The 15,386-nt window shown below is 39.3% G+C and overlaps 1 protein-coding gene across 2 annotated transcripts in view; it reads right to left on the reverse strand.

Moving 5' to 3' along the window:
* Window positions 1-5,169: 5,169 nt before the first annotated feature.
* Window positions 5,170-15,386, reverse strand: part of GALNT18 (polypeptide N-acetylgalactosaminyltransferase 18) — a 247,750-nt gene continuing 237,533 nt past the window's right edge. For both annotated transcript variants that reach the window (XM_082318958.1, XM_082318956.1), the window contains one exon: window positions 5,170-5,589. In XM_082318958.1, coding sequence (XP_082175084.1) covers window positions 5,443-5,589 — 147 coding nt within the window. In that variant the 3' untranslated portion in view covers window positions 5,170-5,442. The remainder of the gene's footprint in view (window positions 5,590-15,386) is intronic.

Below are 15,386 nucleotides of genomic sequence, written 5' to 3' on the forward strand. Positions count from 1 at the left end.
AGCATGATGATGATCTATCTTCATCTCTTAATAAAACAAGCTCTCTCCAAATGGCTGCCCAATCTGACTAGGTATGCTCAGCATAAACACTCAGAGCACAAGGTCTGTTTTGGAAAGTTGCTGTCCATAGGCGTGAATAGCCTGCTGGATTTAGCCAGACAATCTGGCTTCCCTTTTGTGGATTAATGAGCGAGCCAGAGATGGCTGGATAGCCATGGACTTGGGTTATGGGACACCCAAGTTTAGCTGCCAGAAGAGGCAGGATTTTGTAGAGCTTTCTAGTAGTAAGAAAGCATCGGTATTTTAAAAACCTTTGTGTGCTATTGTTTATAAAAAATTTGTATCGCCCACACAGAGCACCACTGACCAAGGATGTTAGCAGAGTTTAAAGGATGGACTTAACCTCTGAATATTTTAGATCTGAGCAGTTGTCACCTTCTAAACTGTGATTCAGAGTTTCCTTAGAATCATTCTTCCTTTTAAAAGCTGAATGAAAATTGCATTTACCTCTGGCCTTTTGCAAGTAATATATATTTGTTGTTTTCATATCGTAAGATGGAAATATATATATTCTTTTAATTGGAAAATTCTGTCCTATCATATATGCACTTCAAATGAGGCTACTCCACTGGAAATAATGTATTATGATGGAAAGTGTATTGCTGTGGTGTTACAAGAAGTTTTCGGATGGCTTATCGCAAAGATCCCCTTCTGAGACTATGGATAACAAGACTGAATTCAGGTAAAATAGTCACTTCCACCTGACAATGCAAAGCTATTTTAGTCAATAAACAAAAATATGTTGCTTTGCTGTTCCAGAATATAGCTATGAATTACATTCCTGAGCATCATGTTCTACACTTCTAAGTATTGTCATGATAAAAGTGAGGGGGGGGAGTGCGTGTGTGTGTGTGTGAATTTAAGAAACACTACAGCAAATCAGTAGAAAATAAACTGTTATTCAAAAGCTGCAATGATTGCCTCCTGAGCTTCTGTATTAGCACAACTATTTTGTATTCTGATTTTGCGAAGTTATTATGACTTAACCCTGTGGAAAGCCTTTAACAGTTACTTGAACAAAAATTTAAATATCACGCAGTTACGTTCTGCTTTTTTTGTCTGTGTTAAAAGCAGAAGTAGTGTTGAAGGTATTCTGGATAGCACAGTGATAAAATTGTGATCTAAACCTTTCATTTCGGTGTCTTGTTTCCATGTCTTTAAGACTGTGGTTGGATGAAATGTGCTTTAATGTGATTTCTCCCCCCCAGTAAACAGTCAGTATGTGAGTGTGTACATGCATGGTTATGTTTTTTATATAAATTTATATATGTGCATATATATATTTGGTGGCGTAGATACATATACACACACACATATATACATAATTTAGGGTATAAACAAAATTGTGGTGCATTCTAGTGATGTGTGACCTTGGAATCTCAGTGTTTCCCTTTCTATATATCTCCAGCTGAGCATTCACTGCTACCCAGTATAGAATGACATGGGACAGTTACTTGCTTAATTATCCTTTTGCAACTGCCTCTTGATCAGCATATATAAAAAAGGCTCAGTGAAGGGTGTTGACTGATGAACTTCTTTTTAGCAAAGACACAGAAGGTAGTACAACTCAGGCCTGATGTTGGTGAATTAAATGCCTCGGATTAAATTTTGGTCTTTCAAAAGAGGAAACCAAAAATAGTTGCCTCTTCCATAGCAAAAGAGGACAATGCTAAGCCCCGTTCTGCACGGTCACTCCCAACATGTTAGCGAGCTGGAAAGACCAGGCAGGTGAGGGCACTCTTGAATTCCCTGCTCAGAGCTCTAGCTGGGAATGAATAGATATGGTCTGTGCTTCATGCTCCTGAATACCTCTAGCTTTGTAAAAACAAATATGTAGAACCTGGATCTCTTCTGAAGACTGTACAGCCCAGCTCCAGAAGTATACCTAGGGATGTCTGATACAAGCCAAACCCTAGTATCTCCTCCCCAAGGGTGTGAAAGTGTTCTTTTCTGCATGTTCTGCTCATGTCATCAGCACAGCTCCTTTTCTCCTTGTTGCTGGTGCCTTGCCCCACATGCAGATGCTGTGAGAAGACACAGAATGGAATTCCTACAGCCTTGAGAAACGGCTGTAGATGATATCCTGGTATGAACAATTTGGCTGAATGATAGCTGAGGAGATAGAGGAAAATAACGATATATTATCCATTAATATTTGAAGAAATACAGTAGGAAGAGGGCTTAGGGTTCCTTGAAATTGTTTTTTTGTTTAATTGTCAGGATATCCTTATCAGCTAGTAGATACACTGTTGTTACTTGTTAAGAAAACCGCATCAAAATATATTGGGAGCAGTTCTATAGCAGCAGGAGGAAGAGGGAGCTGACTGGATCTTTCTGGTCATCTTCATCCCTGACCATACTCGGGTGAGGAGCTGTATGACTTCTGGAACAGTGTCCTGTTTTTGCCCTTGAGTGCTAGCTTTCCCTCTTTAAAACAGTTAAAACAAAACTAACTATTGCAAAGGCGCATTTGGGAATGTTTTTGAGGCAACTGATGATTGAATAATATTCTATAATATTTCAGAAAGTGAAGATGAGTTTTATTTTTCACTTAGTATGGTGATTATTTGTCTTACAGCATGAGGCACTGCTGCTATATCTATGTAATTCCTGTGTATCCAAAAAGTAAAGTGGCAAGGAGGCAGTTCACGGCTAGAAGTGAGCCATCTAGCAAAAGATGGCGATGTCCTTCAGTTATGCTTGTTCTGCTCTGTTTTTCTCTCTCTTCCAAGAGAAGAGGCATGTAAAAGAAAATCTGTCTCAGAAAGTGCACAACGATGGTCCTGCTTGTGTACATTCATAATTTCTGCTATACTGTTTTAGTGGGCTTAGCCACAGATTTAAATCCATTTCCCTCTTCGCATAATTTATCACATAAAAATGTTTACTCCATGATACAAAACAAAGGTAAAAGCCTATTACAATGCGTGTATTTTACATATAGCTGAATTGCTGTAGTATAAAGTAATGTTTCAAGTCTGGATTTATGGTTTGTTTGTTCCCTCCCCCCCATGTTTATTTTGGTAATTCCACTGTAGTTCCTAGAATTGCACTGGGATCAAATTTAAGCCTAGACTTACCACTGAGGGATTCCTGGTAATCTTCTGTTTTAGAGAAGCTGAAGAAAACTGTTCCTCAGTGCGGGTCCCATGGGAATCAGGGGGAGCAGCAGCCTTAGGACTGGTGTGTAGTGGGGAGGTATGGCTGGATAGCACCAAACATGGCTGGGTGAGACTACATGGCTCACTCAAGGGTTTCTGGTAGCGTTTGTTTTTTCACTGAACAATGAACATGAGCACCGTGCTGTAATCAGGAATAACTACGGTCGTCTTTGGGCAAATGTTAGACAGAGTATTCATTTTGGCGTGAAATGAAGCAGTTCAGAGCTCAGCTCCTTCCTTTCACTTTTGTCAAGTCTTTGCCAGATATCTCCCTCTAGTGCTCATAAATGACACCCCACCCCCCACCCCACCCCCAAACGACTGCTCAGAGTGCAGTAGGCCTGTAAGAATCGTAGGAGTCTGATTTGATCCATACTACTTGTTTTTTTTCCCTTATGGTTGCATCTCCATGCACCAAAATCTTGGTATCTTTGCTGAAAGAAAGCTTAGTTTATCTCACACTGCTCTGTACGAGTTCTATGCTTTTTGTCTTGTTTGAACGTGCAGTTTCCTCCTCGTTCATCTAGAATGCCTGTGAAAAAGACGTCCAGTTGGTCAGTGGTGGAACTTGGGGATGCTCAAAACGGCTCTGTGTGCCGTGTGCTGAGCCCTCTCCTGTCGGGACGCTGCACGTGCTCCAGGGTGCAGGAGGGTTGGCTCGCTTGTGTAGCAACCTCCTGTTTTCTCTCCAGGGTGAAATTAAAGCTACTTTATCTTGTCCAGCTGTGGTACCCTGACACTCGGGTTACTGATGTTCTCTCAGGGTTCTAATTTTAATGGGAGTTTTCACTCAAACAGCCTGAGGGACTGCTGAAGATGGTCAAAGTGCAGGTGTTAAGCCCATCTTTATTGGCTGTTACTGTTTTCCTGTTGTTGGCTCAGCATTTTCTTCTCTGAGAAGCAGATGTATGGTAACTATATATAGCAGAAGGTTGAACACATATAATTAACGTGCCACATGACTTATTAAACAGTCACGAGGAACAGTACTGCTAGCTGGCCCTGAATGTGAAGCCAGTCTGTAAAAGACAATTTGGAACATAACCAGCTCCAAAAGAGATTATGACTGTTATTTAAGGTAACAAACAACAGAATAAAAAGAACAAATAGCGTAATAAAAGAGAGGGAATTTACATACAAATAAAAGCAGCTGGAAATAAAGAGGCCAGTAATCCTAGTGTTCTGGTTTATCTCATCAGACTCTTTCTTCCTCTCCTCATCCCAGTCTTAGCTGGGAGGGAGCGATGTGGCATTGCATTCACACCTCCTTAAAGGCAGGGAGAAAGGCAGAGTGAATTCATACTTTTTGCTGCTGCTCTTGGATGGAGCCATTTTTATCCAAGTCTGTGGTAGCCAGGGAACGGTGCATTTAAAAAAAAAAAAAAAAAAAAAAGTTGTGAGAACTACAGACAATTGGAAGGGAAGTGCAGTCATTGAAACGGAGCCCAGCCCATTGAGAAACGTCAGGGTTCTGTTTTTTTTATTTTTTTTCCAGTAGCTGCTGCTTTTCTCTTGTAGCTTTTTTCCTTCTTTTTAATTAATTCTCCTCCCAGCCTCACTTGAGCCCTGGGGTTCTCTCTGTGGTTTTATTTAGTAGTACTGGTGAGGAAAAGTATGGGGGTGCGTATTATACACCTCCACCCCCCCACTACCGTATTAGCACACTAGTAGCTGCAGTGATCTAGACAGGTCTGCCTAGAGGGAGAAAGGAGAAAAATCCTCCCTCCCCGTAGCTGCTAGCGTGCAGGCAGGACTCTTTACCGCAAGTCTCGAGAATACTGATTCTCGGCAGCTACTTGCCAAGATCAGGCTTGGGTTAATGAAAACAACGAAACCACCACTTAACTTCCAAACTGATTTCCATGGAGACAGCTAGATAGTAATAGTGTTTCAACTTTTTTATTCAATAAAAGTTTGAGTTATAAATATTCTCCATTTGTTTCCTATTTACAGTTGTAAAATATTTTAGGATAGCCTACCCATCACCTGTCATTCAACGTCTCTATAAATGCCATGAAAACACCATTGTGAAATAAAAACGTCTTATTTTCAGCCCACAAACCCAATTTCCACACACTCAAAAAATAAAATCAAAGGGACAAAAAAAAGGAGAGAAGGAAGCGGGGGGGGGGGGGGGAAGGCAAGAGGAATACAGTACAGCAGGCAACAATGCAGTATTTGCTACACAGTAGCAAAAGAAATGGGTAAAAAATTTAGTCTGCTATGATGACAAGCTTTTCAGGACATTTGTTATAGACCAGCGCTGTCCAGTGCACTTCTGAAGGACGAGTTGAAATCCAAATTCATTTTCATTGTTTTCCTGCAATTCCAGGCAACGCTTGGATTTTCGGTTCTGGATTGGACCTCCCTTTAAAGATGGGGGGGAAAAAAAAAAAAAAGAAGTGTTTGGATTAAACATTGTGAACTTACTGCATTGCCACTGTGTAATAAAATAGATTAAAGAACATTCCAATGTCCATCTAGTAAAGTCCACTGCTACTGTGAAAAACGTTTCAGTTACAGACAAAATAAGCACTGGGTTGGATTTAGAGTGCGGGTTCCCTTTGTCACAGGCTGGTTTGATGCAGTTTAGAACAGCCTCGATTGCCTGGTTACCATTTCAGCAAATGGGGTTTCTAGAATCAAGCTGTGCTTTTTAACCAGGAGCCAAAAGCTTTCCTGTTTGCTTCAGTTACCTTGCTTAGTGGCTCTGCTGCACCTCTGAAACATCAAAAAAAGGCAAAAGAGGACCAGTGCCTTGGCCAGGCGTGTCCTATACGTAGGATAAAATGCCAAATTGTTTATTCTTTGAATTCTGAAATGAGCTGTCTTTTATAATCTTATGTTGCTGATCCTCAGTATTGACTCTCTGTTCAAGTCTCAGCTTAATACTGCCATAGTAAAGCCCTGTCTTCACTGTTGAGTAGCAGCAAATCTTAAATCACTGGGGCTATCACACAGTTAACTGTAGACCTAAATTACAATTGAATCACCATGTAGGTGACAAATTACATTTTTTTCCCTTTAATTCTGGTTTCAGTTGGCTCTTTCACCCTCTCTCCTGTCTAATAAAGATAATAGATAATAGATAACTTGTACACATTAGTGTCTGGAAAGTTTCTTCCAAGATATAGAGAGTAGAGTAATTTGCACATAAGTCTCAAAGTCTTTCTCTAGAGTATCTTGGACTTGTGTAGTAGAGAATTACTGGCTTTAATCTGCAAATCAAAGAGTGTACATCACTACAGATTTGTACAGCTGAAGTATGGAAAGAGCAGCCACATTTAAATTGCTTGTTTGTACAATGGGGAAAAAATAGTTGCTATAAACAAACCAACCAACATGCAACAACCCAACCCCATACAAAACCCCCCACCTCATCAGTTTTGTTCAAGTCTGTGTTATACATTGCATTAGAAAGTCATAACTGTGATAGATTTCTGTTATAATCACATGGATATTGGCATAAATCCCATAAAAATGCTGAGGTTGCTTTTTCAGAGAAGGCTGTTCCTCAGGCAAGGGTGGCTCGTGCCATTCAGTACAGGTGCTGATTCATTCAGACAGGTGACTGTGGGGTCTCCTCTCCTCCCAGTAATACTCAGTAGGTACTTTCTCTGAGAAGTGACTTCTAAAAACATTTTTAGGACTGGCTAATGAAATGCAGAATTAGGTTTGAAAGCTCTAAGTTTTAAATATGGCTTCGGGTAAGAAGGAGACCTTTTCTAGACTAATCCACAAAATTATGAGGCTCCCATAAATCCTCCTTGGCAGGCCTACTGCAGTCTAGATACAATTTTCACTGATTACATTACTAGACGGTCAGGCATACAGTAGGCACTTTAATGTACCTCCATGATGAAACGCTGAATGAATGTATTTTCCCACTGCTGTATAACTATTATTGACATTCATATTAATAACGGTAGTTAAATTTGGGTGTCTGGTGGGAGTATAAACTCTCTAAGCTAGCTAAAAGCAATAAAAACTGTTTGACGTACATACAAGAAATTTGAAGAAACTCGGGTGAGAAATTAGTCAAAGCTTTATTATATCGTATTTGTTTCCTTATCCTTAACCCACCCCCCCCAAGTTACTTTGGCCTTCTAAAGCTCACTGTGGTGAGACTTCCCCTCGCCCAAATGAATTCAATGAGCTTTGAATTAGGTCCTTCAGATATAAAACTCTAAGGTAATTGATATTTTCTCATTGCCAAAAGAAACAATTGTGTTGTGGGTTGTTGTTGGGTTTGGGTTTTTTTTGTTTGTTTGTTTGTTTGTTTTCTTTTAGCAAAACATACAGTTTCTAGTCTTAATGAAAATGCTTGGTTATGGTTTTTCTCTGTATAGATGCAGTGTTGCATGGCACCCAGGGTCAGTTCCCTGTGTTTGAACTGGGAATTACAGTTTACCACAAGTGTTTCTGCCTAAACCCAAAACTGAGATCAACTTCCCTGTGCTCCCAGCTGGTGCTGGAGGTGCTTGTGTTGCTGTCATGGAAGTTAACTAGTTCTGTATCTTTCATTTATCAGTTAGTCCTTGTCTCAGTTTTGATATCTAAGATGTCCTCGGCTCAGATCCTGCCCTAAGGAAGCAAGAGAAAGAAGCTGTCCCACTTTCTGTCTTATCAGAAAACCAACCAGTTATGGGAGACTAGTTCAGCTCCCATTACTTGCCTGATTTTTGGACCTGGGATATGACTTTTGGTATGGTACTTTTAGATCTCTCCTATAATTTCTAACTTACTAGCATAAGTGAAGGCACAGAATTAATTCTCTCCCTTGACAGCTAAAACACAAGTGTTTCCCTGGTACAACTCTTCTTGCCCAAACTCTGTGAAATGAACTCTGGTGTCCATCTTGAGAACAGCTTTTATGCTTGTGAAGAGGAATGAGCTAGGATGCTCAGGTCTAGCTGGCTTCAGCAGCTGGGCTGGGGCAAACACCTAGTTTGCTGGCTGCGCTTTGTGAATCCCATTCTGTGGTGCCTATTTTTTCTCCCCAGGGACTGTGTATGGGGCCTGCTCACCTAACTTAGAGCTCTGTTAGGTAGAGGAGGCCACAGCACTAAGGCTCAAATACTGCCATGCTGAGTTGGAATTTCTTTCTGCTTAACTCCCATTTGTTTCAGTGGTCAAGGGTTTCTTTCACTTGAATGGTCCCAAATGCCCTCTATTCCCATTGAGGATTTGAGGAATGAGGGTGTTCACAGTGGAGACAATGTTTTTCCTCTATTCTAAATCATGCAGAGCACACATAGGTGTTACAGTACGGGTATTCATGCAAAATACTTTAATACAGGCAGTTCCATAAACAAAGTGTAAACCACTCCTAAGGAAAAACAAAACAAGCAAGCAACCAAAAAAATCACACAAAAAGCCTAGCCCCCTCCTCTTTTCCTGATGTGCCCTCATGTGAAATTCTGTTTCACAGGAACAAGTGGCTCAGGAGATAAAAAGCCGAGGAAGCTCTTTTTTGATGTGCTGCAAAGCACTCTGCAGTGGCTACTGAAAAATCACCCTGCTGAGTACATTGGAGCCGCTGTATGGAACATAAAAGAGACACCAAAGTTCAGTAGTGGCTAATATGTGTGAATTGTGTGTTGTAGAGAGCAGGGATGCTTTTAGCAGGATGATTTTTTTTTTTCCCACAAAAGAGAAATGTAAAGGCTCAAGTCCTGTTAGAAACAGAACAACTCAGCTCCTAAGAGATGTGAAGTCTGTGCAGAGTCATGGCTTAATCCCTCAGAGAGGATGCAGTCTATACAGCTTTGGTGCCTTCCAGTAGGCGTAGAAATGAAAGAATTGCTCTGAAGTACAGGGAGAAGGGTTTGCATAGTGCTTACTTAACATTTCCTGTTGTTAGCCTACGTTAATTGTGTTCATTTTTTTTCCCCTTTCATATACCTAATGCAAGCCTCAGACAGTGTTACTGGTCTGTTGTCTCTAGGGTGATCACAACGCACCCACGATATGTTGCAAGGCCTGAACTAGTGTGCTGTTTAATCACTAAAGCACATGAACTGAATAACTCCACTCAGAGAAGCGAGCAAGCAGGACTGACGCACTGAAAGCTCACACTACATTTTGCTACTCGACTACGACTGGCTTGGCCTCCAAACGACAGTATTCCTGAATGGTTTCTGCAGTCTGCCGTCATCATTAGCATTTGGAACCCTAAAGCCAAATGCAGACAAAGGTGTCCTTTTAGTTAATTCTTTTTTTTATAACCATTTAGTTAAACTTGTATAAAACTCTGACAGTCACGTTTACTGCTCGCTCAGCAAAATGGTTTATTGTAATACTACACTTCAGGCCAAGTCAAAGGCAAGTTGCCTATCTGGTTCCCTTTCCCCTTCCTAGGTAAGAAAGAAAGACCTCTATTTTCCAATTTAAAGGCAACAAATTGATAGCCTAGGGTAATGTCTTTAATCATGATACATAAAATACAATTCTATAGGCTGAAACAAGTTAAAGAGGAATTCTGCCCAGCTGAACAGAATTAGGATTAAGATCATTGATGAGAGGCAGCTCAATGGCAGTAGAAGTCTCAAGAGGATAAATAAATATCCAGGTCAACTAGTTTATAAAAATAGACTGAACATGACAGCACTAACTTGATGGGTTTTGCAAAGCAAACTGAAGCGATTCCTGCTGGTAGGCTTAGACACATACAAAACTGAGTGAGTCTTCATAAGCGTACTTTTAACCTAAACACTATCTCAAGTCACGCGTCTTGTTATGACCAATAGCCATTGACATGTGACAACGCACACAGTGGAAAGCAATACTTTTGACTTCCTTTAGAATTACTGTACTTTCTGCGTATCTGCCATGTGTAACAGATTTCCTTTCAGGTCTTTCACTAAAGTAGAATTTGTCCAGTAAGATGGCATCTCAGCATACCATTTGATGTGCCTGCAAACCATGCAGTACAAGGATGGGCCAACATCCTTGGTAGGCAGTCCCATGCAAGGCTGTCGTACGTAAAAACCAACTCGCTTTCAGAAAGAGCAGCATGTTGCAGGTATGTACTTATATATTCTAGGTTAGAGCTGGAGTGCTAATAAGCTGTGCAAAGTAATTAGACAGTCTTTGCTGAACTGTTCTATGGGGTTTTTTTTGGTTTATTGGGGGGTGGTGGATGCACAGTTCCCAAACCTCCCCCTTCCCATATTTGTTCTGCAGGGTGGTGAAGTGGGATGGGTCCTCTCTGGAAAATTGGTCCTTGCAGAACCAGGCATAGTTGAAAGCTGTCATAAAGTTTCTTTAATATGTAGAAGGCCTCCTATCCAGAGGGCTACAAATGGGACAGAGCAGTGGTACAGCTTTCTCTGCAAATACTGGAGACATTAAATACAATTTTTTTGTAAAGAATTACGTACAGTGTACACAAACCATGTAACCTGGAACTCCTGCCCCTCCATAGCATTGCTACTGCAGAACTGGGGTGATATGCTCCTCAGATAGACTCCCCTCAAAACAAAGCATGTTCTGACTTCATGACAAAAGATGCATTAAGAAGTTTCTGTAAACATACACCTAGCCAAAAAGTTCTGAACAGCTCATGGGTTTTCTTGCCAAAAAATCTCACCTTATCTTTACTTACCTTTTGTGCTGAATGCCAGGCCTTTTAATCAGATGACATTTTACTGGTCACAGTATACAACCTTTTTTAGTTCTGGCTGTATTTAATAGAAATTTACCATTACATTTACTCGCTAATTTTCTTCAGTAAGACTTCTCTTCAGCAAGAACCAAGTAATTTTCTGTTCTTTGTTACCCTGAAGTCAGATTGCCAAGGTTGTGTTTTGATATATGAATAAAAAAGCACTCGGCAGGAAAAGCACAGAGATGCTACTTCACATAGTTTAGGTATTTTAAAGGAAGGATTTGAATGTGGATGTGTGGCATCATTAAAGCTGAATAAATAATTCACAACATCTAAGTCACTCCGTCAGTTTAGTCGTTGCTTGTACTTGGCACATCTGCTAGATGCGATCCATGACATTCCAGTCGTTTGCGTAGGTGTGATGGGTTCTGTGAGCTGCAAGTTGTTGCCCTGGGTTTCCAAATTTCCCAGAAAAAGCAATGTAGAAAGGGAAAATGGGGAAGCGAGGTTGTTGCTTTAGATTGAACCAGGGCTTCATAAGCTAATAAAAGCTCTTGGGCATGAAACTTAAGACAGGGTTTGATGACTTGTGAAAATGAGGGATATTAAATGAAAGCTGGAGGCTGTCAGCATTACTGAAAATCAGACTGATGGCTCTCTTTAACAAGAAAGAGCACAAAGAAGTGCTCTTGCCAGCTTGCCTAACCATGGCTATTTCAGAAAAAGGTCTTGGAAGGTTAGTAAGTGTATCCAGTCTCGTATCACATATGCTATATAGATTGTTGCATTCACTAGTCTATCATTTTCTATTTGGACCTCAGTTGGCGACCTCAAATATTTACATTCTCTCTACCTTTGAGGCAGAAACTCTAATCTTCACTATTGCTTTGATACGTTTGAATCAAAGAATTATGCTGAGGTATATATAATATAGATAATCTCCACTCCAAACAGAACGCATGATCTTCTCATTCATTTCCCCAGAATACTGGGGTAAATTTTCAGTGACTATCAGTACACCAAATCTAGTCCTAAAAAAAATTACTCGATTTTTTTACAAGTCATTTTGTCTTCTATGTGGTCACTTCTGTATGGATGTTGCTGCAGTGAGAAGCTGTTCATAGGAAAAAGTGAATAATTTATCCCATAAAGTAATTCATGTATTTTCAGCATTGCGCATTGCTTGGAAATATTGGATGATGTTATTGATTTTAGAATTTCTGCTTTATAGTTGTATAAAGGATATAGGTATATATCATGGTATATATAGGCAATCGATTAATTCCTTCTCAAACCTAAAGCAGTATGACAAATTTTCCAACTCTTTGGCAAACAGGTGCTCTGCAAGTAAAGCAGACTCTATAACATGCTCTTTGTTGTTCAAATATTTCAAAAATTAATTTTAACTATTTAAATTGAAATATTCCTCAGTGAAGTATTTTGTTAGCTGTTGCTCTTCTTCAAAGGTGCTTGGTTCCTAATATATTTGATAATGACTCCTGTGAAAATAAGGTACATTTAACTGCTATTACGTGTATGAAATATTATATATGGCAGTGTTATATATTAAAAAGGTGTTGTCTGAGAGCTATTTAGATCACTATTTACAGTTAGATAGGCAAATGAGAATCTTTAAATGTGATTTTATTCTTCCATTACTAACCAAAACTAATTGCTGTGTACAACATAAACTTAGATGGAGTTATAATAGGGATCAGCCAAAGCATTTCTTAAGGAAAAAAATAAAATCCTTTTTTTCCCCTCTTCCTCGCTTCTCGTCCTGCACTTCGGTTCTGTTGTTAGGTAGCCATCTGAGCACTGGTCTTACATCCATTTGCTGCTACCCAATGAGTAAATACTATGAAACATCCTCTGACAATGGAATTAGATGCATCATTCAACAGTTACAACACTTTAATTTCTACATCACGCTTCGTCTCATTCCGCTACCGAGACTTCTGAGTGAGGGTTTAGATTTTACATAATCATAAATGCTACATTTTTATATTGCTGCAATAAATTTTTAATACTGTAGCTGTGACAAATCAAATGATGCAGCCTTATATGTATGTCCAAACTAGATTTTAGTAACTAGTGGACGGTGCAATCACTTTCTGTTTTGTTTAATCGCGATTGGCTACATGAATGTAGAGCGGTGTAGGTTCCGGCACAGCCCTCTGCAGGTGTAACAGTTAAATCTTCAGGATGTGGAAATACACAATGTTGTTAATTAAAGTATTTAAATAAAAGCAATTAAACCTGGCAAAAGGAAATGCGGTTTCATACAGAGAATGTATTTGGAATAGAAAACAAATTACGGAGAAACAGCATAAAAATCAGAAATGGAATGTATGGATTTATACCTATCAGTAATATTTTCCACATATAGATAAAATTTTATCACAGATTTATAACAGATTACAAGGGCCCATTTTTAATAGCAAGATTAAAAAAGTAATACCTTGCAAAGAAATTCAAGCCTTCCCTGAAATACAAAGGAGCTCTTCAGGATATGATAGCTGAAAATGCATTTTACTACAGAAAATGGTGATAAAACTAAGAAAATTGAAGCAGGCTTCAAAGAGTGGAGTACATTAGCCAGACTAGAAAGATCATCAGGGATTTTGCAAAAAGTAAACACGAATCATTACTGTATCAGCAGTGGCCAGGAAACCTTTCTGACATTATTAGAAAAACATCTGCAGAAACAAATATTCTAGGTATACAGTACAATTTTTTTAAAATTAATTATGGAACACTGTTTCTGGGGGGTGCGGGTGAAAAGGGAATCTTTTATCCATACGTTATGGCTAAATGCAGAATTTACAGCTGACAATATTGTTTGGTTTTGTTTTGGCAACAAATCCAGATGATGATGTACCATGTTGATCTTCTGATAGCTAGGATTACTTAATAAGTAAGTCCTTTGTAGAAAAGGAAAAACTAGATTTACACTATGCACTTGATAATGACGTGCATGGCTCTTTTGACTACAGCTTCTGTCCCGAGTACCAAGTTAACAGGACAATTTATTTAGAAATGAATTGAATGCCTTTTTGAGAACTGACAGTCATAAAAGAGGAAGCTCCAGAAATGCATGTTGGCGAGAGATGATGGCGTCCTCCTTTTGCCATATACTGCCTACTGGCCTACTTGGCATCGCTCGGAAAACTGTAAATGCAGAACCCGCTATGCTGAGTTGTCGCTGGCTACTTAATGCTCTAACTTCAATACTCTAAAGTTCTGAATTATAACTTAAGATGTGTTTCTACACTATATAAATTAACAACGACAACAACAAATGCTACGTTTTGTAGTTCTTTTTACTAGCAGGAGTGTTAGATATAGGTAAATCCTGTGTTTCTAAACATGTCTGGAGTCTTGAGTGAGACCTGGCCTATAGAAAAGAATCCAAAGTTAATGCTCTGCACCAATGTTTTCTGCAGGATGATTTTGCTCTAACTAAAAAATAGAAAATTTTTTCTTCTACAATCTTTCTTTTAATGGATTGTGCCATACAGTAGCTGCCTGTGTAGAAAAACAATATTATAACTAGGGAAAAGATGGAGTGCTGCATACATTGGCTTTATTTGCATGTTTAACAAATACATTTTGTGAAAAGCTTAGAAAAGTTACCTTTCTCTCTTTCATTCTGAGATTACATATAAATGACTTCTGCAAACAAGTCAGGCTTGATTTATCTGCCTTGATCTAGGCTTGCTTCAAGATGTCTAAAGTAGAAGACAGAGAAAGGCAAGAAAGATGCTTTAAAGTGTGATGGAATATTCAGATGGTGGGGAATTACAAAATATACTAAAATGAAATAAAAATAGGACTTTGCTGAGGATCTACATGAAAATTAGTGGGGTCTGACTTCAGTGATCAAAAGTATGAATACCTGTGAATACCAGTGTGAAACTGGTAAATGAACTTTAGAGAAAGGGAAAAAAAAGGATTGTTAGAGTTATGAATTTGCAACAACTACTGCGATTTACATGGGTATATGAAATGTCTTGAATCCATTGTCGCAGGCATCAATGTTCATGACTGACTAGATGTTTTTAGTGGGCTGGGTTAATTTTAAGAGCACTGATAAAACAACTTTTTATGGGCATGCTGAGATGATCATTCAGACAAATCAAATCTTGGTCCTCATGAAGAAAGCGCATTAGGGGTCAAGAAGGGAATCCTCCTCCTGGTGTTACAGTGCACTGCTGGCTCAGAACAGAGCTCATTTCTGTGAAACAGCAAGCATGGACCGTTGCCTGAGGCAGTCTTCTAGAGGAGGTAATTAATCTAATCTATTTAATTTTCTGAGCTGTGATGTGGCAAATTGTGTATTCCTAGCTTTTGCCTTTTTGTTTGGTTTTGAAACAAATGTGTATGTTTGTATGTGTTGCTTTCTGAGGCTCGTTCTGCATTGCTTGTCTGTGCAAAACTCTTGTTAGCATGTCTTCCCTCCCCACTTCTGAGTGTGCACCAGATGCAACATTAGTTTGCTAATGAAAATCCATTCACAGCATGCACTTGAAGGTCATGCCTAAGAGCACCTTACT

The sequence above is a fragment of the Platalea leucorodia genome (assembly GCF_965183815.1).
Source record: "Platalea leucorodia genome assembly, chromosome: 7".
In the NCBI taxonomy this organism is placed as follows: Eukaryota; Metazoa; Chordata; class Aves; order Pelecaniformes; family Threskiornithidae; genus Platalea; species Platalea leucorodia.